Source organism: Oryzias latipes, chromosome 8 (genome assembly GCF_053564925.1).
Source record: "Oryzias latipes strain Hd-rR chromosome 8, Olatipes_Hd-rR_3.1".
NCBI classification, from domain to species: domain Eukaryota; kingdom Metazoa; phylum Chordata; class Actinopteri; order Beloniformes; family Adrianichthyidae; genus Oryzias; species Oryzias latipes.
The window spans coordinates 8,121,435-8,145,246 of record NC_136244.1 but is presented as its reverse complement, the minus strand read 5'-3'; the positions used below and the strand labels follow the sequence as shown (position 1 = coordinate 8,145,246).

Genomic DNA, 23,812 nt, shown 5'->3' with positions numbered 1-23,812 from the left:
CAACTCCTAACGTTCAAGTGCCTATAATTGTATCTGAGTTCCTTATGTGTTGTTAAGGATTTGAATTTAACTTTTTCTAATTTTTACTTTGGTTCAGTAGGTAAAGTGATCATATATTTTTCTAAATAAACTGTGGAACAGTGGATTTTGGTATAAGTTTTTAATGAACGAAGGGTAAAAAAATAGTATGAAGCACAGGTCTCTTTGTTCAACACGTCTGCAATGACAACAAGGCAGCCTGAGGTTTCTTATCGTGCAGGGTTGTGTCAGGTCTTTCTGGCTGTGAGTCTCACCGTAAAGACGTACGATGAGCAGCATTCATGGTTCATATTAACATGTTTGTGTCTGCCTTTTCTTTTTTTAGATCTATCACATGTGAGAGGCAGAGATAAGGGCAAAGAGGATGTGTGGTGACAACCCACAGCATGTAAAAACGCAGAGCGGAAGAAAACCGATGGTGCTGTTATGAGTCATTTCTTCATTATTTCTAGTAAATGAAGTACTTCCCTTTCAGCCTGTCTGTCTTAGACTCACTTCAACACTTCATGCAAGACTCTTGTCAGCTCCACAATGTTTTTGATGATGTGAAGATACGCGGTTGAATAAAAACATTGAAGCTGAGTGATGGCGGTAGTCTGGATCCTCCTCTGGTCAGTTATCACCTGTCTGGCTCTCCTGACTGCTGTCCAGGAAAGCAGCAGCTCACCAAGCGGTAAGTTCATATTTTTTATGTTAGGCCAAATATTTAGTTGTGTACATTTTGACTAAAAAGGTCTTGAAACAAAATCTCTTCTGGATGTCAGGAAATATTCTGTAACGAAATGTATTTTTCTTTCCCTGAAGATTGATTTTATTTAGTTTTTATAAAAATGATTGAATGAATTAAAAACTTGACTTCAGCTTTAAAATAAAAGGAAATCTTGTGCAGAAAACCCCCCACTCTGATCTAAAATTTACAGTTGAAGAAAAAAAAAGTTTTAAAAAAGTGTGTTCCAAATTATTGTGCAAACTGTATTTGAGTGTCAAAAAGATTACATTCTTTGTTTTTCAATTAAACTCATAAATAATTTTTTGCCTCTGGGCTCTTTGGATCAATGACATCAATCTCAGACACCTGTGATAATTAGAGGAAAAACTGATAAAGACGGACGTTCCACATTATTAAGCAGAAAAACATTTTTAAGCAATATGGGAAAGAAAAAGGATCTCTGCTGCTGAAATGCAGCAAATAGTTAATTGCCTTCGACAATATCTGAAAACCTTGGATACTACATGAAAACGTAAGTGTGATCATCATGGTATTAAGAGATTTGTGGCTGATTCAGAGCACACAGGGTTCATGCAGATAAAGGCAGAATGAGGAAGGTTTCTGCCAGACAATTACATTGGAATAAGGGAGCAGCTGCTAAAATACCATTTCATTTCAAAGCAGCAAGCACATGTTTAAAGCTGTTGGTGTCTCTAGAGTCTCACCAACATCAAGGTGTGGGATCCTTCAGAGACTCGCAGTTCTAAGAAAACCATTAAGAGAGCTGCTGGTAAAATACCATTACAAAGCAGCAAGCATGTACAGCTGCTGGTACATCTTTTATTCAGCCACCCCAAAACAACACTCACAAGCAGAAACGGCTGCAGTGGAGTAGATGGTTGTGGAATGGCCACCTTGTCCTAACAAGACTGTAATGTCAGCAAAGAGGTGGCAGAGTCCCTGAAGGGGTAAAAATGACCTCTGATAAGTCCGTGGAGTTTCTGACTGACCACTTTCTTCCATGGTACAAGAAGAAAAATCGTGCTTTCCGTAACTAAATCAACTTCATGCATGAGAACGTACTATCTCATGCTGCAAGGAATAACTCTGCATCATTGGCTGCTATGGGCAGAAAAGGAGATAATCTGACGGTGAGGCCTCCATCCTCCACTGACCTCAGCCCAAATGAGAACCTTTGGAGCATCCTCAAATATTGATAGATTAACTGATATGATGATGGCATCATTTTTTACGGATTTTAGGGGCTCAGAGGGATTTGACACCCCAAACTCTCAGCACACACAGACTTGCCCCCCCCTGATTTTTTTGCCTGCACACAAATGTAAAAAAAAATAAATAAAAAATAAAAAAGCAAAGTCGAGCCTGGAGGTTTATCCCACAAGTTTTGTCATCTGCTACTGATGGGGCCTTCAGGAAATGGGGGGGTCTTGGTCTAGACCCTGGGTATCTGGGGGCCCATTCTCTGGTCCTTCTGCTCTGTGATCCTGTGCTCTCTTTATCTCCGCTGGTGGGAGCTCCTTTGGTGTTCTCTCGGATTCGGTTTCTGGGGTTGGTTTAAGGAAGCTCTGACGTTACTAAATCTACAATTTAGATATACAATTTCTAATTTTTACTGCACAAAAAAGCAGTTACATATTGTAGTTTTTAGTAACTACATTCTATTTACACATTTTTCAGGACACAAAGTTCAAAATCCTGTAATAAAAACATCCATCTTTAACTCTGTTTTCATAGTTTTGATGCTATGGGTCATTGTAAAAATGTAAATGCCTGTCCTCTCAGATCCAGCACTGCTGAAGTCCTTAGAGTGTCACAACAACTACAAATCCCACGTTCACTGTAAGTGGAGGAGACAAGAGAAATCCGACCTGCAGCTGTGGTTTAAAACAGACACCAACAGGTAAAGAGAGGACAGGTGAGGGTGCTTCGAAAGTGCACGTGTTTTCTGCCTTGAATGCTCAGGTTTTGTATCCCAACAGTGAGCCATGCGTGCCGTCTGATGCTCCACATGATCCCAGATTTGTCCACTGCACATATAAGACGTCATTGTTTTCTATTGCCATCAAACACACCGTCTTCTTCACCAAAAACCAGACGTCGAGCGTCCTCCCAGCTGGTCTCAAGTCTGTGGCTCACCTGCAGGAATGTAAGTCTCACCCACAACCTCATCTCTAACCTCTGCAGGGCTCCTTTGGGTGCTTAAAACTGTTTTTTTTGCACAGTGAGAGCGCTCTCGCCTTTGAACTTATCCTCACATGAGGTAGGTGACGGAGACCGACGTCTGCAATGGCTGAGTCCATACCCTTCCTCCTCCTCCCTGAAACTCAAATATCGGCTCAGCTACAGGGTGGAGACTGAAGATCACTGGACGGTAGGGTTAAGATCTAGACCACACACAAATGTTTTGGAAGGTGTGAAAATCGCTCAGAATGCATTGCCTCTTTTGGGCTTCCAGGAGGTTGTGAATCTCACTGAGACAAGTGCGACACTTGAGCGTTCGTCTTTGCTTGAAGGACGCAGATATGAAGCCAGGGTCCAGGCTCATGCTGGTGTGGGCCAGTGGAGCAACTGGAGTCCTGTAGTGACTTGGACGACTCAAGACAGTAGTACAAAAAAGAATTTTAAGAGTTATTTAAAATCCTCATGTCTACATCAAATTTATTGAGCTGCTTTTTTCTCCTTTCTTGGTTGCAGACTCCAGGCAGTTTCCCAGGTTGCATTGTGTTCTGGAGGGAGAAAAAGAAGTGTTGTGCAGCTGGGAGGTGAGCGCAGATCTGGCGCCCATCATCACCTACAAGCTTTGTTGTCGACAAAAGCAGACCGATTGGTACGCTGACTGTGACAGAAGTTATACCTCATGATTGGTGCCGGAGAAAAAGAAGACAGCCGTCAGTCACCCTGTTTTCAACATTGAACCTTTCAGTTTTAAAGGATGCTGCCCGAACCCAAGGGTGACCTCTGACCTCAGCGGGAAGGAACAGTACAGCTGCTTGCTGTCCGTGTCAGAGCCTGAACATCTGCGGCTGGACCTTCTGCCAGTACACAGAGTCAAAACCTTTAAAGTCCACCAACACAGTGAGTGAAACCCAGCTGAGAAGAAAACAGCTGTGACCAAACAGCTCCACCTAGTGGCTGAATAACAGCATGCTGCCCGAACCTAAAACAGTTCAATTGTTCTTTAAACTGCAATGATCATTGCTTGTAGTGAATGAAATCGGGATATTTCACATCCTAGAAAATATGTGTATTATTAAAATCCTAAAAATACGTTTTACATAACGTTGCATGACTTGTATAAAGTATGAAGATATTTACTATTGAGTACTAGTAGGGATCCTCTTGGCATGAATGTGATCAGTTAGTGGCTCTGTGCTATTGAAGCCCAGCTTGTTGTGATAGCAGCTCCTCCTGTTCATAAACTGATGTTACTTCTTCACAAGACAAAAATTTTATATTAGCTTTAGTTCAGCGCACTATGCTGATCAAAGTATGCCAATATTGTAATGATTTTATAATATTAAAGGCTCATTCACATGTATGGGCGTTGGCCCATACATGCCACAGTCTAGTTGTTGATAAGGTGCAAGTTCTGGATCCTTACTGACACGCAAATGCTGCACGCAAATGCTGCTTGCACGGGGTGTGCAAGGATATGCAAGTGCCTGTAAGACACCCACACAAACTACCCTCTGATTGTCTTATTTCCTCATTTTTAACAGTCAGGCTACACGCAAAGAGCACATATCACTTTCACAGCACTAATGGGCCTCTTGCGCAGTGTGCAGAGTTGAAGAGGATGGGAAAAATGGAAAATCTGTATAAAAAGTCTGCTTTTCACCCACTTCAACCTTGCTTACCATTGTGTGTTGTACAATTTTTGCACTACGGGCTAATCAAGCTGTCTACGACCTTGATATTTCATGCAGGCCACCTGCATGCCCCATACAGGTTTGCTCAATTATTTAAAATTATTTATTTCTAAAAAATTCCAAGAAAACAATGACAGGAAACACCAGAAGAGAGACAGACCATCATAATACTGATCAATATAGAAAGTGTCGGTGAGTACTGTATCGTTTTTGCATCAAAGGTCTGAACTAGAACAAACTGATAGGAAAAGGTCTGAATCAGACTGAAGAAGAGGACAAGTTTGCTAGGCTACGTTGACACCAGGCATTTGATGCCTGTTCAAGAACCTACATTTTGTGCTGCATTTAGGGCTTTCAAGCATTTCTTTTAAGCTCTGAAATTTTTGGAAACTCCTATCATAAGAATAAAAAAACATTAGGTTACGTACACACCAGGCATTTGATGCAGGTTCTCGAACAGGCATTTAACCCAAGGTGTTTATGCTGGACAAGCGGCGATTTTTCTTCTATCAATTTACTGTTTACTTGCGCATGTCCGCCACTTACAGAAGAGGCTTGGTGTGAAATCTCGAATTGGTGCAAATCTGGCAAATCTTCCTCCATTTTTTTCTTTCACAGATCTGTTTCAATTTATGAAAGACTTGGCGTCTTATATTAACCGCCAGGCACAAATTATTATTCAATTCTCCTTGGTAATCAATTTTCAACCGGTTGCCGTTTCCTTGAGTAACAAAATGTCCATATGTCACCACCAAATCCAACTCTGTGATTGGTCGAAGTTTTATCTGGTTTTACACTTAAAGTGCATTTATTGGACGTGCGTTATGTAAATAGAGCCCAAAAACGGTCTTAAAGTATGTGTAACTGCACATAAATGCGAGAGTTTGGAACATGGAAGCCCAGAATGTGCAGGTATGCGGGTTTACATAAACTTTTAATTGAAAGTGGTTGCTTCAACATGCATTGCAGAGGGTGGTTTGAAATTAGTTTGAGGGTTAAAGTCCTGCAGCACAGGCAGTTCACAAGACAACAACTTCAAACACAGCGTCAGCACATTCTCCAGGATCAAACCCCATACAGTTGGTTTGGGATGAATAGGACAGAAGAGTAAAAGTATAGCAACTTACAAATGCCAAGGTCTCACGACCTGTTATGAATTTTTCATAAACAATTAATTCATAATGTGGAAATTATACAGTGTCCAAGTGTAAAAGGTGTCTACAATTTAAAGGTTTGACAGTTTATGCTTTTGAAGCAGAAAACATTTCCACAGGAAGTGGGGTTGTTGTCATAACTGCTTTTTTCTTGGTTTCAAATAAAACCCCAAAAGAGTATTTTTCCTGATGTGTTGTAAATCCACTGAAGGCCAACACCAAAAGAAGGGACAACAGTAGTTCCATAATATCCAATTCACTGTTTTTTCTTTCTTGGTTTCTTGTTGTGCAGTTCAACCCAGCCCTCCACAGCAGGTGAAAGTGAAGGAAAAGGACAAAAACTGGATCGTTGAATGGACCGAGTCCGCCTCAGCAGCTGATGTCAGACTGTCCTACCAAATCCGTTATTACAAGACACAGGATGAGGTGAGCAAAATTGGACGCCATGCCATCAATAATAAGGAGGTGCAAAAGTCGAGTTAAACTTACAAGGTCGCAAGTAGCTAATCAGCGGAAAACGGTGCAGAGGGAAATGTAAAACAGGAGGACCGGGGTTGGGAGGTCTGACTGTAGGTCAACAGCACCAGAGGCTGTCATTGTTAACCCAGGTCACGACAAATCCAGCATGGAAGTTCTATTAGAGGTTGGCATAATTGATTTGTTTCTGGTTTTACATTAGATGCTCTTCTCCTTATACAATTCCCTGCATTTATGTAGGATTTAGGATTGGCAAATGATGATTTAGGATTGCCCCAGATTATATGCATGTGGTTGCATTAAACTACAAAACTAAGAATTTGTTTTGTTGTTTTTAAACATGTAATTTTAAAATTACAATACAAATTGTCAGAAATTCAAGTTCCAATCTTAAATGGAATGCATTACTTTGTAGTCAAGTTAATTATAGGATGACTCATTTTTAGGTTAAACAGTCGGATAAAATGGTGTTTTGGGTATTTTTAACATGTTCTTGTGGAATTTTTTGATGATGGACGACATATATAAAGAAAGCTAGCTTAAAACTGCATTTCTGACTTTTTCTTCATTCAAATTGTTTTGAATCAGTAGTAAATGAAAAAAATGTCGTTTGAAGAAGCTGTAATGCAGAAGCTACAACAGAAACCCACAGCTCCCTGCTCTGCTCCATTCTGATCCATCCACTAGCAGACAAATAAAACAATGTAATTCTCTTTTCCACATCTCAGCATGGCACCTGAGTCAAAACTGTAAAGCTGGATAGCTCCAATAAACTGTATCTAGTGATGTCATCTGTTCCGTCTCCCAACATTTGCAACAGGACAGGAAATTAAAGACTGGATGTCACTCAGAAATCAGACCTTGAAGATGGCTTTAAATCCATTCACTGACCTTTTTTTACCAGATGATAAACATTTAAACAAATAAATATCAGTGCAAGTAGCTGAAAGTGATAAATAACATTATCATGAATACAGCAACATGAACCAAATGTCCCAAAACAGACATTAAACATGTAATAAGTTGTCATAAAACATGTTTCATGACAATATTTCATATTAGAAAAATATTCTATCAAATTAAACTGATTGTTTCCTTCTATCATATATAAACTTTTGTACCATCAATCATTTTTACAACAGACTAAAAATCTTTGTTGCCCCTTTTGTGCACCTTTTGTGTATTTTAACCTTTTAATGTCAAATGGTTGTACGCTGAAGTTTTATTTTAAAGGTCACAGTTTGTGCAATAAAAGATGCTTTATAATGAGAGTTAAAGACTTCCAAACTGCATTTCTTCTTCAGTCACCTTCTTTGACACTATTTGTGCTTGAATACCAGGGGTCTTCTGTGCTGCACAACATTTCAGAGGGGTCCACATCCATGTCCATCCTGGGAGACTCTCTTTCTCCACTTCAGGATTACCAGGTTCAGGTCAGGTCACTGGTCGTCCCTGGGGAGGGCTCTCACTACAAAGGAATCCCCTCCGAATGGACAATTCCTGTGACATGGACCTCAAAACAAGGTGTTGCATCCAAACACTAAACATGATCGACTTTCTAGTGTTTGGTGTTACAAGTAAAACGTATGAAAATCTTCTGCATCCCTTTACTGTCCTTGTTGATTCTGTTTTTGCCTCCTGACAGCCTCTTGGTCATTCTCCACCCTGATCTACATCCTCATTGGTGCTATTGTTGCCATGGTCTTCCTAATTCTCTACTGCACTCTTCCAGCTTGTCAAAGGTACTTATGTTTGCACACTCAAATCAAGGTCTTAGTCTTAACTGCCCTTATGGGTGGATACAGGCTGTCTGCGGGCATAAATTAGGCAAACCTACACAAGATGATAAGGGAAAAGGGAGAAGGGAAGAGAGAAGGGAAAAGGCAGGAACATAGGTTTGAGAATAGGGACTCTTAACGTTGGCACAATGACAGGGAAAGGCAGAGAGCTGGCAGACATGATGGAGAAAAGGAAGGTAGATGTACTGTGTGTGCAGGAGACAAGGTGGAAGGGCAGCAAGGCACGTAGTATTGGAGGAGGATACAAACTGTTCTATCATGGTGTTGATAGGAAGAGAAACGGGGTAGGAGTGATTCTGAAGGGGGAGTTTGTAAACAGGGTTCTAGAGGTGAAAAGAGTCTCAGACAGGATGATGAGCTTAAAGTTAGAAATCGAAGGGGTGATGGTGAATGTAGTCAGTGGGTATGCGCCACAGGTTGGCTGTGAGTTAGAAGTGAAGGAGAGATTCTGGAGTGAGTTGGATGAGGTCATACAGAGTTTCCCCAGAGGAGAGAGAGTTGTTATTGGAGCAGACTTTAATGGGCATGTTGGTGAGGGCAACAGAGGTGATGAGGAGGTGATGGGCAGGTTTGGTGTGAAGGAAAGGAATCTGGAGGGACAGATGGTGGTGGACTTTGCGAAGAGGATGGAAATGGCTGTAGTCAACACTTACTTCCAGAAGAGAGAGGAACATAGAGTGACATACAGAAGTGGAGGTAGGAGTACCCAGGTGGACTACATCCTATGTAGACGAGGTCATTTGAGAGAGGTTATTGACTGCAAAGTGGTGGTAGGAGAGAGTGTAGCCAGACAGCACCGCATGGTGGTGTGTAAGATGACTCTGGAGGTCAGGAAGAAGAAGAGAGGGAAAACAGAAAAGAAGACCAAGTGGTGGAAGCTACAGAATGAAGAAACTTGTGAGGAATTTAGGCAGAAGTTGAGACAGGTCCTGGGTGGTCAGGATGAGCTTCCAGATGACTGGGAAACTACAGCAGAAATTATCAGGGAAACAGGTAGGAAGGTGCTAGGTGTGTCATCTGGAAAGAGGAAAGACGGTAAAGAGACTTGGTGGTGGAATGAGGAAGTACAGGAATGCGTCCAGAGGAAGAGGTTGGCTAAAAAGAAGTGGGATGTAGAAAGGACTGAGGAAGGTAGACAGGAGTACAAGGAAGCGCAGCGTAGAGTGAAAAGAGAGGTGGCAAAGGCCAAACAGAAGGCTTACGATGAGCTATATGACAGGTTAGACACAAAGGAAGGAGAGAAGGACTTGTACAGGCTAGCCAGACAGAGAGACAGAGATGGGAAGGACGTGCAACAGATAAGGGTGATTAAGGACAGAGATGGAAAGGTGCTAACAACCCAGGAGAGTGTACAGAAAAGATGGAAGGAGTATTTTGAGGAGCTGATGAACGTGGAAAATGACAGGGAAAGAAGGGAGGAAGATGTGGTTGTTGTGGAGCAGGAAGTAGCAGAGATTGGAAAGGATGAGGTTAGGAAGGCTCTGAAAAGGATGAAGAGCGGAAAGGCCGTTGGTCCTGATGACGTACCTGTGGAGGTATGGAAGTGCTTAGGAGAGACAGCAGTGGAATTTCTAACAAGGTTGTTCAATAGGATTTTAGAGAGTGAGAAGATGCCTGAGGAATGGAGGAGAAGCGTTCTGGTTCCGATCTTTAAGAACAAGGGTGACACGCAGAACTGCAGCAACTATAGAGGAATAAAGTTGATGAGCCACACAATGAAGCTGTGGGAAAGAGTAGTGGAAGCCAGGCTTAGGAAGAAGGTGGAGATTTGTGAGCAGCAGTATGGTTTCATGCCCCGTAAGAGCACCACTGATGCCATTTTTGCTTTGAGAATGTTGATGGAAAAGTACAGAGAAGGTCAGAAGGAGCTGCATTGTGTGTTCGTAGATTTAGAGAAGGCGTATGACAGGGTGCCGAGGGAGGAGCTGTGGTACTGTATGAGGTCGTCTGGAGTGGCAGAGAAGTATGTCAGAGTAGTTCAGGACATGTATGAGAGAAGTATGACGGTGGTGAGATGTGCTGTAGGTCAGACAGAGGAGTTCAAGGTGGAGGTGGGACTACACCAAGGATCAGCTTTGAGTCCTTTTTTGTTTGCTATGCTGATGGACAGGCTGACAGATGAGGTAAGACAGGAATCTCCCTGGACAATGATGTTTGCGGATGACATTGTAATTTGCAGTGAGAGTAGAGAGCAGGTGGAGGAACAGCTAGAGAGGTGGAGGTTTGCTCTGGAAAGAAGAGGCATGAAGGTCAGTCGTAGTAAGACAGAATACATGTGTCTGAACGAGAGGGATCAAGGTAGAAGCGTTAGGTTACAGGGGGCTGAGGTGAAGAAGGTGCAGGAGTTTAAGTACTTGGGGTCAACAGTTCAGTGTGATGGGGAGTGTGGAAAAGAGGTGAAGAGGCGAGTGCAGGCAGGTTGGAGCGGTTGGAGGAAAGTGTCAGGAGTGTTGTGTGACAGAAGAGTGCCAGCAAGACTCAAAGGAAAGGTGTACAAGACAGTGGTGAGACCAGCTCTGCTCTATGGGTTAGAGACGGTAGCAGTGAGACAGAGACAAGAGGCTGAGATGGAGGTAGCGGAGATGAAGATGTTGAGGTTCTCCTTAGGAGTGACCAGGTTAGACAGGATAAGGAACGAGTACATCAGAGGGACGGCTCATGTTGCCTGTGTTAGCGACAAAGTCAGAGAAGCCAGACTGAGATGGTTTGGACATGTTCAGAGGAGGGATAGTGGATATATTGGTAGAAGGATGTTGGAGATGGAGCTGCCTGGCAGGAGGGCAAGAGGACGGCCAAAGAGGAGATACATGGATGTCTTAACAGAGGACATGAAGTTGGCTAATGTTAGGGTAGAAGATGTCCATGATAGAGTGAGGTGGAAAAGGATGATTCGCTGTGGCGACCCCTGATGGGAAAAGCCGAAAGAGAAAGAAGAAGACACAAGATGATTAGGTCATAGACCACTTGTTAAGCCCGTAGAGCATAAAATGTACTTTTCTTCCAAGGGGCACAGGTTGTAGCAAAGGTGACATGCAGGTCAGTGTCGTCCAGATTTTTTAATTTATTCGACCATCCCCAAATCATGCGCACTGCAAAAGGGGCCTGTTAGGGCTGTTCAAGTGATAGATGTGTGCATCTTGACCGTTAGAATTTAGGAAATTAGACAGACTGTAATTTGTGTGGGCAACTGGACACTTGCGTATCATCTGTTCACCCTGTGTGTGCAGCTTTTGCACCCGGTAAGTAAGGATCCAGTACGCGCACATTACTAACCACTTGAGTGTGTCATTAGGGCACAGTGCAACAGTATCACCCATACATAAGTGCATGCAACTTACAATATCATTACAAACACTTCACAATACATTAAGGGGTATCACACACACAACAATGGTGCAATCCATTTTCATGACGTCCCTTGAGGTGGTCAGACAAGCCTCAAGGGAACTGCAAGACGCACCTGTTCTCCCTTTACAATGCAGCTGCTCCGTTCTACGACCCTCCTCAAACCCAAAAACCTGCAGCACTTGTACAGGTCAACCCCCTGTTAGGGGACATGTGAGATTGAACTATTATATAGTTGTGGATTTTATTTTAAAATCTATGTCTTTGTATAATTTTTAATCCTATAGGAAAATAATGGTGTGGAAGGAATCGCTTCCGTCTCCAGGCAAGAGCAAAACTCTGTGTAAGATTATGGTGAGACAATACTCTTGTTACTATCCAATCGAAGCTCCTTGCAAACATGTATTTATTGTTGCACCCTGTTGTGATCCAGTCACCTACCTGTCAGCTCATCATGCAAAATGAGAAGACTTGCATCTGCAAAGTGGAACACCTTGACTCCGTTTCGACTTGGTAATATTTTTCAAATTGACACCTTCTACAAGTGTATCTGTAATTTCTTTGGAGAATGGTGAATGAAGGATCAACCCAATATATCCACTGTGTAGTTCTTCAGAAACTCATCTGTGGCCCTCAAAGACTATAGAGAAAGGTGTGGATCAGAACAGAGAAAGCTGGCGTGGAGATGATCTGATCTGCTGTGCTGACAAAATGAACAGCTATGAAACGTCATCTATGAGCTTCATTGGGCCTTACATCCTCTGTCAGGTAGGCAAACACCAAAATTTTCTGAAATGTTTTGTATCCCTACTGTGATGATGAAGCAGCATCACAGATTTCAGGCCAACACCTGAACACCAGCCTGAACTGTTTGTTTTTTTTTTTTTACTGTTGTTTTTTACTGTCATCTCACAGTCCATCAGTCTCTGTAGCTTGCACCCACCTCTCACATGCAAACAGCCAAATAAATCACTCACATTTCACCACACCATATTAGTCAATTTTGTTTAATTCTAAGGGTGCACACTTTTTCTTACATAGAATTGTACTCCAGACTTTACACCACACACTTTCAGATCAGAGCATTGTACACATAAACATACATATCCGTTTGCAACAGGAAACAGGAAGTGACTTCATATTATCTTCCTGTCTAAATGATTTGTGTTTCTAACTTATTTCTGTATTTTATCATTCCAAATCCTGTTTAGAATATTTCTAATTTTTGGTTTATGTTTAACAATTTATTGGAGTTTATAAGTAAAATTTGTTTTGAAGAAATGTTGATTACTTGGCCTGAGGGAGAGGCCAAGCCCTCATAAGGGGGGACATTTTACCAGTTAGAGAGGGAACAGCCTTGGTTGCAGGGGTGGAAACAAGCTCTCCCCGGAATTGTGTTCTTTCTTTGTTTTGTTTGGGAACAATAAAATCCCTTTATTTCTTCAAAATTCCTGGAATGGTGATCTTATTTTCAAGTGTCTTTATTTTTCATTGTGAAGAAAAACCAGTGTGTCTAGGGGATTTGCCGCACATTCAAGAACCCGCGTTTGGCGTATTTAGCGCGTTTGGCGTGTTTAGCTCTTGTGCAATCCTATGACCCCACCCTTACATTGACGTGTTCTCCCTACCATGACAAATTTGGATAAAGGTGAAGAGGATTTCTTGTAATCCATGGACACCAGTGAAGATCACAAATCATTGAAGAAAAAAGGTTTAGCGCACTGTCTAGTGGGTCTAGATGACCCAACTCCCAATGTTAAAGTGCCTAGGAAAGCACAAGGGTTACCGCGTTTGGTGAATGCTGTAACAGTTTACTGAACCCCATTGTCTTCTCACAGGGATCTGCATCAACGTCCAGTTCAGCGAAGATGAAGACGGACCATGGAGACCAAGAGACTTTGTTAGAGTTCTCTTCATTTCCTCCAAGGGTGCATTTTCCTGTAAAAGGTGACGAATATGTGTCTCTACCCAACAAGGGCATCTCAAGGTCCACAGAAGATCTCACATTTCACAGCAATCCGAACTCAGAATGGCACAGACATGCTGAGCAGCCCCAACAATGCTCAGATACTACACTGTGGCATGTTCTGTCAAATGAGCAGCTCATCAGCAGTCAGCCTCCTGAATACACCTCAAGTCCCTTCTCTCCCTGGCCTGAAGAGGGAACCATTACACAATCAGGATACTGCCACCTCCCTGCAGCGTTTATGACAGCAGCAAAATAAGAAACAGCAAAATTCAAGGTCTTTGTCATTGCATCGTTAAACATAAAGAACAGACCGAGGTAGATAAATAACACACGGGGAACCACCAATTCTAAACATATATACTAACATTCATTTAAAAGTTGCACACTTTATGTAAGCTTATTATCCTAATATATATATATATATATATATATATATATATATATATATATATATATAAATACAATACAAATATATAAATGTGTACATACGTTTAGCTTGTAAGCTTTACATTGCTGTTGGAACTGCTTTGGTGAGATGTATAAGTTGTTTTGTTTATATAGTTTGGCTCTTTGGATCAGGATCTCAAATAAAGAGTGTCACAAGTCTTTGCCATGAGTAAAGTCTTTTTTTCACCAACATTTACAGGAAATCTAATAAATCAATTTTTTAGTTAGTTGAAAAAGTATGGAAAGGAGCGTCTGAAGAAAAGACCCTTTGATCTTTTGTTGTTAGTAAGTAGAACTTGGAGTTTTTACAATTAAATAAAAAAAATTCTTCTGCTTGTAGTTTCTTATTATAAGAATTCCTCATTCAAGTTCACCGAGCAAAGCAGCAACTGCAAAAAGTCAAACTGTGCCCCAAACATGAACTGTTCAAGTGAAGAATATTCAAGTCAGAGTAATAAAACATTCGATTTAAAAAAAAAAAATCAAAATATATAATGTGTATGTTTACAGAAAAGAATAGCACATTTCTATACTTTTCTTTCCTACCAAACCCAAATTGAGGTCAGGGACGAACAAACAGGTGACAGAGCAGACAACCTGATGAGGGTGCACTGAAAACGGAGTTAAGGATAAACAGCTGTTTGAATAATTCCAAATACATGTGTGAACTCGATTGTGGTGAAATCATCAAACCTCTTTTAATCACAACCAATAAACGTTATATTGTGTCATGTGCAATAATGATTACTGAAATGTTTGAATTACAATTAATAAGCTATTGATTTTCTTTATTTGATCTGCGATGTGTTGCAATAATTACTGGTTTAATGTGATCATGTGTTCTAATGATTATCAATGATTAATAAATATCAGTTACTGTTGCTGTTCACTGAAAGCATGAATGAATGTTTTCTGAAGATCATCAATCATTAGGCACTAGATTATGTTACTTGAACAGTGTGTTTTGTTTCTTTGTTTCCCTTCTATAAAACTGGACACATTTTGCTATAAAGAGTTGAATTTTGAGAGTTTAACCAAAAAGAAAAAGTGTGGAAAACGTTCATGTCTTTCTGAAAAAAGTGTATGAAGTGTGTAGTGAGTTTTAAAGTTGAAGACATCAGTAATCCTACTTCGGGTGACGATAAACGAGGGAACACTGTACACCTGGATGAAAAAAGTTTGTCACGGCTCATCTTTTTAAGTGGAACACTTTGCACAGGTGATGGAAGAAAAGGTTCTTTTTTACTCCACTGTACATTACCTATTCTATGGAAAGTAAGGACATATAATAGATATGTTTACATAGTGTAAAAGCAGCCGTGTGACAACAAATGCATTTTTTCTGTTTTTTCAGCACAATTCACCTATTCACACACACATTCAATCACTGATGACGGCTGTGCTGCACCAACCTATAACCATCAGGAGTAGTAAGGGGTTAACTGTCGAGCTCCGGCACACTTCAACGCAGTTGGACAAGACGGAAACTTAACCTGTGATCTTCCAATCAGAGGTTTACCGCTACACCTCTGCACCACGGCCAACCAGTACCATCAAAAACACCTGCCATCTTATGATTTCTCACTGGAAACATTCCAAGGTTTAAAAAATATATATTTCAACTATTGTTTCAGATGTGAATAGAAAGAGAAAACATTTTATGTATTTGTTTGTTTCTAATTACACTTCACAACCTCTCTGGAAAATGATCTCCCCACAAGGTGGCAGTATATTGCAAAAAAAGACGGACTGCCCCAAGAGATCAGATGTGTAACCAAGCTTCCTAATTATTCTGACTTTTTCCTTCAAGTTGCTTTTAAAAGAAAAGAAGAAACTTTGATCAAAGTTAAACTAAATTATTTCTTGCAGTTTATATTCAATGCTTCATCATCCAGAGAGGATTTAAATCATCACCTTTTTCATTTGAGAGAACTTTTTGCTCACCACCACTGAAAAGTATTCCTCAGTCATCAGTTTGTGATCATCCTTTGGTGGATAGCTCTGTTTAAATCACACCACATGCTTCACTCCAGAATTGGAAGATTTCCAAGCCCTGATCATAATACTCCTGCCACTGTGCATGAAAGCAGGTTTGTATGTCTTTAAATATGAGTTCTAGGATAGTCCTTGATTTCTTCTCTATTTGGTTTAGCTTGTTTTTAAAGTTGATGAAACCAAACCACCTGAAAATTACACATGGTACTTGTTTGGGTCCCTAATTGCCTGGAATAAACTGAACAGGAAAAGGAAGAAAAAACACAAACAACAGATTTTTTGACAAGTTGCTTAAAAAAACTCAAAAAAGTAATTTTAAAATAAATTCTGCAAATTTAAAGTACATAAACTAACAAATAAACTAAAAGTGACAAAATTAGATGCCCTGTTTTGGCTGACAATTGATTCTTTATCAGTGATGGTAAAAACATGTTTTTTGTCTGATAATTTCTTTAATGGGTCGCACAGATCAGACTCTCCCTCTGATTCTACTCTAAAAGTGAGAAGAATTGTCGACTGTGTTTTTGCTTTTATGCTATTGCACATTACTTTCTGACACATCAGCATTATGTGCTAAACATGAGCACATTGAACAAAAGACAAAGCTGTTTAAAGCTGTCAAAAGTAAAGAAAGAAAAGGTTCAATCACTCCTGACCTGCATATGACCCAAAAAGACGAAAGAGAAGAAAAGACTAGTTTTTAAAGTAATTTAAAGATCAGGCAAGAGCTTTTCTCTGGGTCTGAGAATAAAACCACCTTTTACTCTCTTCTTCTTTTCCTTTTGACTTTTCCCTTCAGGAGTCACCACAGCAAATCAGCTTCCTCCATCCAACCCGTCTTCTGAGGTTTGCCGTGAAATGTCGAATTGGTGGAAATCATCTTTGGAATCTTGCTCTAGGCTTTTTCCGTCACAGGTCTTGGTTTCATGTAAAGATGGCAGAAACTGCGGTTTTTTAATTTCTCCATGATTGACTTTCAACTGGTTGGCAATTCTATATTATGAAAACACAACAGGTCACTGCTAAATTCGAGTCCCTGATTGGTCAAATTTCAAGTGATTAAACTTTTGACTTGTCCTCATTTGCTTAACAGTCGTAAAACCTTGCGTATCGACCCGTGAACATGAAAGTTTAAAACACGGAAGCGAAATAAGGGGTGGGGGGATTTAAATAGACTCTTCACTAAAAGTGGTAGCTCAAACGTGCATTTCCGAGCAACGTGTAAACATAGTCTTTTACTCTTACATTTCTTTTTATCTGCTATTCACTTTGTGCTCATATTTTTATTTCATTTTATTTTATTTTACTTGATCTGTTTTTATTTCGTGTGTTGTGAACTTCTTGGCCCGATTTCCCCTAAAAAATTCGATCTGGTTAAATAAAGATAAAAATTACCCTCCCCTTAGTCTTTAAACTTTCCCAGCAAACTCTGTCATACAACCCACTTTCTTTGTTTACTTAGGATCTTCAGCAATTGTCTCCTGGGATTTTTTGAAACCTTTGATGGTCATTCTAACAACCAGAATTGTCCACTACAACATGAGGAAGGTTGAACCCTATCACATTGCCCAACTCCTCATTGGCCTTGGTTACTTTTTATTAACAGGGCTGCCAAGCTGCAGAATGAAGCTCTTACCGATTATTCAAAATCCTGCTGCAGGTATTATTAATTTTATTCATCTCAAAAAGGCGGATGTCTCTGTAGTTCAGATTTCTGCTCCCTGTGGTTGCCAACATCCCATTCAAAACCCTGACCCTAACCCACAGAGTGACCCCTGCCTACCATACATCCCAAAAGCCTCCTATTATAAGACTTTGTGCATTAATAACCAGGTTTACATATAGTTGTGTTTAGCCTTTCTGCAGACAGAATGCATTGTTGGAATTCCTGGCATGTTGAAACTAACTTCCTCACTTTGAGACCATTTCCCTGTGTGATGAGACTGAAGGGTACTGTGACACTGGCTGAGCTGGGTCAACTGTTCACCAGGTTTTTATATTCTTTGTACTCTCTAACTAGAGTAATGATCACCCCTCCTCTTAGAATGAAATTAATGTTAGAGCTCAAATCTTGGTTGCTGTTTTCAAAAAAATGAACTTGTCACCATTATTTCTGATTTTTCTCAATAGTTTTTAACCAAAACATTAACTAAAACATTACCAAAAAAAATTTTTTTGTCTGTGTCCAGTTTTGAAAGTAAAGGTCCAGTACAGGTTAAACCTGACTTAGACCTGAAATCTTTGCACAATCTGTTTTAGAGTTGCTTTTAAGATTCCTTTTTTTATTTTATTTTAACCACCATGATCACACTGACCTGTGCCATTGCCTTTAAAGCAGGCTCTGCCCAGAGGAACACTGCCAAAAAGTCATCTGCTGCCAGACACTCTCCATCCTGGATTGGGAGTCTCCCGTTCCCACAGTTTTGACTGTTCTGCATTACCTTCTTGGATGTACTTACTGTGACTCCCGTTTTCTGAATTCCTTCACTACATACTACTGACTGCACTATATGGTGCGTTTCCATTTTGTTGAGCTGTCCGACTCTACAACTCCAATATCGAGTGCCCAAGCAATTAGAAATCACTAGATTGGTGAGACCACAATTTAGTGAAATATCATTTTCAAAACACAGTGGATTGGATTTATTTGTCTTAGATAAGTGAATAAACTGTTTGTGAATTCTGAGCTGTGTAAATTCTGGGACCCGTTTCTCACATCCTGACAGTTTGCACTTACGGTATTTCTTTTTCAGAATACATCACACCTTACAGACCACAGGCGCTGGTCTTTTTACTTTTCACAAGTTTAAAAAAAAATAACTGTGAAGAGGCCTTGTTTCTACTTTTTACAGTTCTCCTAAGATCAGCCTTACGAGAATATGAGTTTCTGCTTCTAAATCATTCATTAAACAAACTGACAAGTATAAATTTTAAATCCTCTAAAATGTTTTGGAAACTTTTACTGTCCTCTGCAACACATGTTCAAGCGACCACTTCCAATGAAACGTCTATGTAAATATGCATTCATGTGCATTCCAGGCTTTCACATTCAAAACGTTTGCGTTTACGCGTAGCTATGCAAGTTTCAATGTACGAAATGTGCGGCCGGTGAATCCAGGTTATAAGGTAAAACCAGTTGAGCTTTGACTAATGAGGTACTCTGGTTTGTTAGTGACTTATGGATGGCGTCCCTTCTAATTCACAGAAGTGCCAACCATTAGAAAATTGATAATGGAGGAGAAATTAATCATTGCATTTTTTGCCTGGCTGGAAAAACACCAAGTCTTTCTTGCATCGGAATAGAGCTGTGAAAGAAAAAGCCTGGAGCGACATTCATGAGGTTTGCACTTCTTTGACATTTCGCAGCAAGTCTCTTCCAACTGTAGGGGGCAGACATCTGCATGTAAACAGTAAAAGCGACAGACAGTGTCCAGTGACTACATGCTAAACCCGTGTTGAAGAATGCCGATTGTAAACGTAGCATTGGACCCTTCACTTACTCACATGCAAGAGCACTGGGGGTTTCCTCAAATTGAAACGTTTTTCCTCAGAAACAGAAAAAGGTACAGTATCTACCATGCAAGCTTTCTCCTTTTTTGTTCTCACTTATTTGAAATTGAGTCATCCTTTCGAAGAGTTAAAACAAAGTGGAAGCATCTTAAAAATGAGGAAAATTCACATTAGACTAAATGAATTTCTGGATGACCTGAAACGTCAGCGTTCATTGAAGCAGCACAAAAAGGCTTCTGGTATCTCTATGTTGGATGACAGGGTTGTTGGGTCGTCACCTGTGTACAATGTGTCCCAGTCCTTTGTGAAACAAAAAACAGGAAAATCAAAGCAGTGGAAGGTGTAGGCAGTGCGCGGCGCCACACAAAAGCTTGTGTAACCTCCTGTCCGAAGACGTCCTGTTTCCTCTTGTTGTGCTTCGCTGTCGCATGACGAAATAGAGCAAAGACACGTCCAGCAAGGCTACTCAAAATCTACATGGTGCTTCTTTATTCCGTGAATAAACCGGTTATTCTTTATTATATTTCAGAAAAACAGCAGTGATGAAACAGCAACACTTAAGATTCTGCTTTTTACATGGATACAAACTGCTGTCTAAAGGTTTGATTAATACCATGACACTTTTTGGAACTTACAACAATAACTTTAACAACTTCCTGATTCCTTTTTAAACTAGGTCAAGTGTGAGATTCCTTCTTGGAAATAAGAATGAGATGAGTAAAGTTAGACATTACAAGCTCTATTTAAATAAAACGAAGAATAAGAAATTCAAAGGACCAAAGCAGAGGGTTATGATTTGGTATAAAAAAAGAAAAACTTTTTTTTTCAAAAGAGACTTTAGGGTTCAGATCGGTGCTTAACCTGCAGTACAAAAGACTCAGACCAGCCAACAATTGTCTTTCAAGCTCTTATAATTGATGTTTGTTTGTTTGTTTGCAGCATACAGAGAGTACAAGCAGAAAGAAATCACTCTAATCTCTCTTTAGATCAGTTAAACTGTATAATATCACAGGAAACTATTAATATAAATGGAGTGCATTAACGTTTAAAATCAGTGGAAAATAATCTGTCATTATTACATAAGGAATTGCTAAATAACAAAAAACCACCTCCATCGTATTAAATGGTAAACGAATAAATCAAAACAAAATAAACCAAGTAGAAAATTCTTCCCCTTTCCCTTGACTTGGTACAAGCCATGGGTTGATTGCAGACACGAGGCCTCCATCTGCTATAACCATGGGCGCGCCTCCACGACCACACAGGAAGAATCACCTCAAAAGGAGAGAAGAGTTAGAAACGCACCAAACAAAAACAACACAACAACAACACGCATCCAAAACACAACAGGATCCATGGTTAGAGACAAACAAAACATGAAATAATTTGACATAAAGTGGTGACTGGGTAAGTGGTTCACCTACACAATGGGGAGATGCCCGCTTCTCCCTTCCAGAGACCTTTTGGCATTCTTGCAGCCGCAACTTGAAAATATTACAAGTCCATAATTCCATTTCTAAATCATTTTTTTTATGGTGTGTTTTTTTTTTTTTTTTGTGGCTTTTTTATACTTTTCCTTGTGGGAATTGCTTATACGGATATTCTAAATACTTAAACATTCAGATCATGCATTTTGATTAGATTTTAAATCTTGTCCAACACATTCCCAAAGTCTGTGGCATCCTTTGCATCTTCTATTGAGCATCTAGACAGCAGGTATCACACACTGATCATGAACTGTAACATCTCTAAATAGTTCTCTCAATTAGTAAGAACCCACCATCCTGTGATGTTTAACTGGAAGTAGAAAAAGATTGTGTGAAAAACAAAGTCACCTCTCAGTTTAGTCTTTCTTCAACCACAGTCCGGCCTAGGAAAAAGGCAACAAAACTATCCAATACTTCAGAATTGTGTGTGTCCTTTTTGCAAGAATTTTCTTCCATTCATTTCATGAAGTGTGAAGTCACAACTGAAGCTGCCTCAAAGCAATAAACACAAAGTAAGAATCTATCCAACCTAATAAATTACATGACTTACAAAACAAATAATTTCACCCAAATACAGATTTGTGTAATCCCTTTAAGTCCAGATAGTGTTAAATTCTATTCTAATGAAAGTGTTCATAAGGAACTAACGGATTACTTTGATGAGTATTTGACACAACCTGTTGTACTGAGCAAACAAAGTTTTAGTGTAAATAGTTCGTACTTTCAAAATGAAATTGATGTTTTTTCATTTTGAAATATGTAATTATAAACAGAACCACTCTGTAGAAAAGAAACAAACAAACCATGAACTGAATGACCCCTCCCCTATCAGGAAATCAAAAAATGATGTACACACTAAATCGCATAGACTTTTATTGAGAAATAAACAACTATTACTCAGTCTTTCTATTTGTCAGAATAACCATTATTGCTCCGCTACCTTTTTTCAAAACAAGTTTTTGCTAATCCAAAATGTTTTCATAAAAATCCTTCTGTAGTGCAAGTTATTCAAGTTATAAACTGACCAATTAGATTCCCTTAATGAAAATGTGGTTTCTTATTGAACGTTCAAACATGACACTTTCAAGTGGACTTTAAACACGCTCACTCCTGATTGGCGAGAATGGTTGCCATACAAACGTTGACTCCGACTGACTTGGACCAATTACTGCGTAGGGTTGGACATCTGACTTCATCTGACATTCTCCAACATGGCGCCGTCCTAATCACGAACAAAATGGCAACCGAATTGACTACATTTCGTTGGAGTAAACCCTTTTCCAAGGGTGACGTCCCACTCACTCGATCAAGTTCTCTTTTGCAGTCAATGGAACAAGCTAAAATTACATTTGGAAAGCCAGAGACATGAAAACATTTAACAGAAACCTGGTTCAAACGTGCAGATTTAGATCTTGAAACATTTAAAACCACTGGATCTGAGAGACTGACAGAGGAAAAAGTTTAATGGAAGATATGTAGTAAAACAATAGAACCAGTAACAATGGCTGGGGTCAGTTCACAATGGTTCATAATATTGTCCTCAGAGCTGTCGTTGGTGAGCCGACAGTCAACAAGCCATGTCCTCTTTTGCAGTCAGTCAGTCAGTCAGTCAGTCAGCCATGAAACCTCCCGTACCTCTTTGGAAAGGCCTCTGCTCCCTCAAACACCCCCAGAAAATGCTATGGCGGCCGTTATTTGTGTTTGAATGATTGCACGTCCTGTGTATGTGTGTTTACCACAGAAAAATTAGATAATCTCCCTGCTTTTTTATGTCTGCAGGAGGTGGGATGCTGCAGAAACACAAATGGCAAAACATACATCCCACCTTGATGCTGAATTTAGAGACAATTTGCAGTTTGGAGTTAGAGTCCATGTGTGAGACTGGCTGTGGAAAAGCTGCAGTAGTACCTGACCACACACTAACTTGAAGGTGTTACGTGCAGGTCACAGTTCTGTAAATAACCCTCCTAAGACCACAAACCATTCAAGATTTATTGGGTTTCCCCAGTTTGAGACAGGAGAGCATATGACAGTTTGGCTCACATGCAGAGATGTGCAGCTGAATGCTGAGTTGGAGTTTTTGGAGCCAAGAGTCAAGTGTGTAACCATGAAAAGCAAACTAAAATTTAAGTGTGTGCCAAAGTTCACCTGCTTTTGTGCAACCCCTCTGTCTTTTGTCAAACACTTCAGCAACCAAGCACAAACTAACGTCACTGTTAATTTTTTTTTTCTTTTTTTTAGTCTTTATATGAAAAATAATTTGGTCCAATCTAACCACTTCTTTTTTATATACTGTATGTTTTAGTGCAGTTGTTTCAGTTAAAAAGAGATGACGTCTGGATTTTGCATATACGATATGAGTTCACACAATCCATCCATTCATCTTTCATGGGGTTGCTGGAGCCAATCCAACTACTGTTGGGTGAAGGTGAAGCACACCCTGAACAGGTCACCAGTCTGTCACAGGGCCACACAAACATACAGTGGGGCAAAAAAAGTATTTAGTCAGCCACCAACTGTGTTCTCCCACTTAAAAAGATGAGAGAAACCTGTAATTTTCATCATATGTTTACCACAACTATTAGAGACAATAGGAGAGAAATCCATAAATCCCATTGTCTGATTTTTAAATAATTTATTCAGTAAATGATGGTGGAAAATAAGTATTTGTTCACCTACAAACAACTAAGATTTTATAGACCTGTAACTTCTTCCCCTCTCCCCTGTCCTCCACTTGTTACCTATATTAATGTCACCTATTTGAACCTTTTATCTATATAAAAGACACCTGTCCACAACCTCAAACAGCCACACTCCAAACTTAACTATTACCAAGACCAAAGAGATGTCTAAGGACACCAGAAACCACATTGTTGACCTGCACCAGGCTGGGAAGACTGAATCTGCAAATGGTAACCAGCTTGGTGATAAGAAATCAACTGTGGGAACAATTATTAGGAAACGGGAGACATACAAGACCACTGATAATCT

General features: G+C 40.0%; 1 protein-coding gene across 2 annotated transcripts; it reads left to right on the top strand.

Annotated features, from left to right (window-relative positions):
- Window positions 1-490: 490 nt before the first annotated feature.
- On the top strand, window positions 491-13,988 carry csf2rb (colony stimulating factor 2 receptor subunit beta). Of its 2 annotated transcripts, none has more exons than XM_011478458.4 (14): window positions 491-712; window positions 2,552-2,669; window positions 2,749-2,915; window positions 2,992-3,140; window positions 3,225-3,372; window positions 3,464-3,596; window positions 3,693-3,844; window positions 6,085-6,218; window positions 7,610-7,793; window positions 7,915-8,011; window positions 11,701-11,767; window positions 11,847-11,926; window positions 12,022-12,181; window positions 13,252-13,988. In XM_011478458.4, the coding sequence occupies exons 1-14, from the start codon at window positions 625-627 to the stop codon at window positions 13,636-13,638; spliced, it is 2,064 nt and encodes a 687-aa protein (XP_011476760.1). In that variant the 5' UTR covers window positions 491-624; the 3' UTR covers window positions 13,639-13,988. The 2 variants fall into 2 exon arrangements, with proteins under 2 accessions (XP_011476760.1, XP_011476759.1); XM_011478457.4 differs by having other exon boundaries at window positions 3,225-3,375.
- The last annotated feature ends 9,824 nt before the right edge of the window (window positions 13,989-23,812 follow it).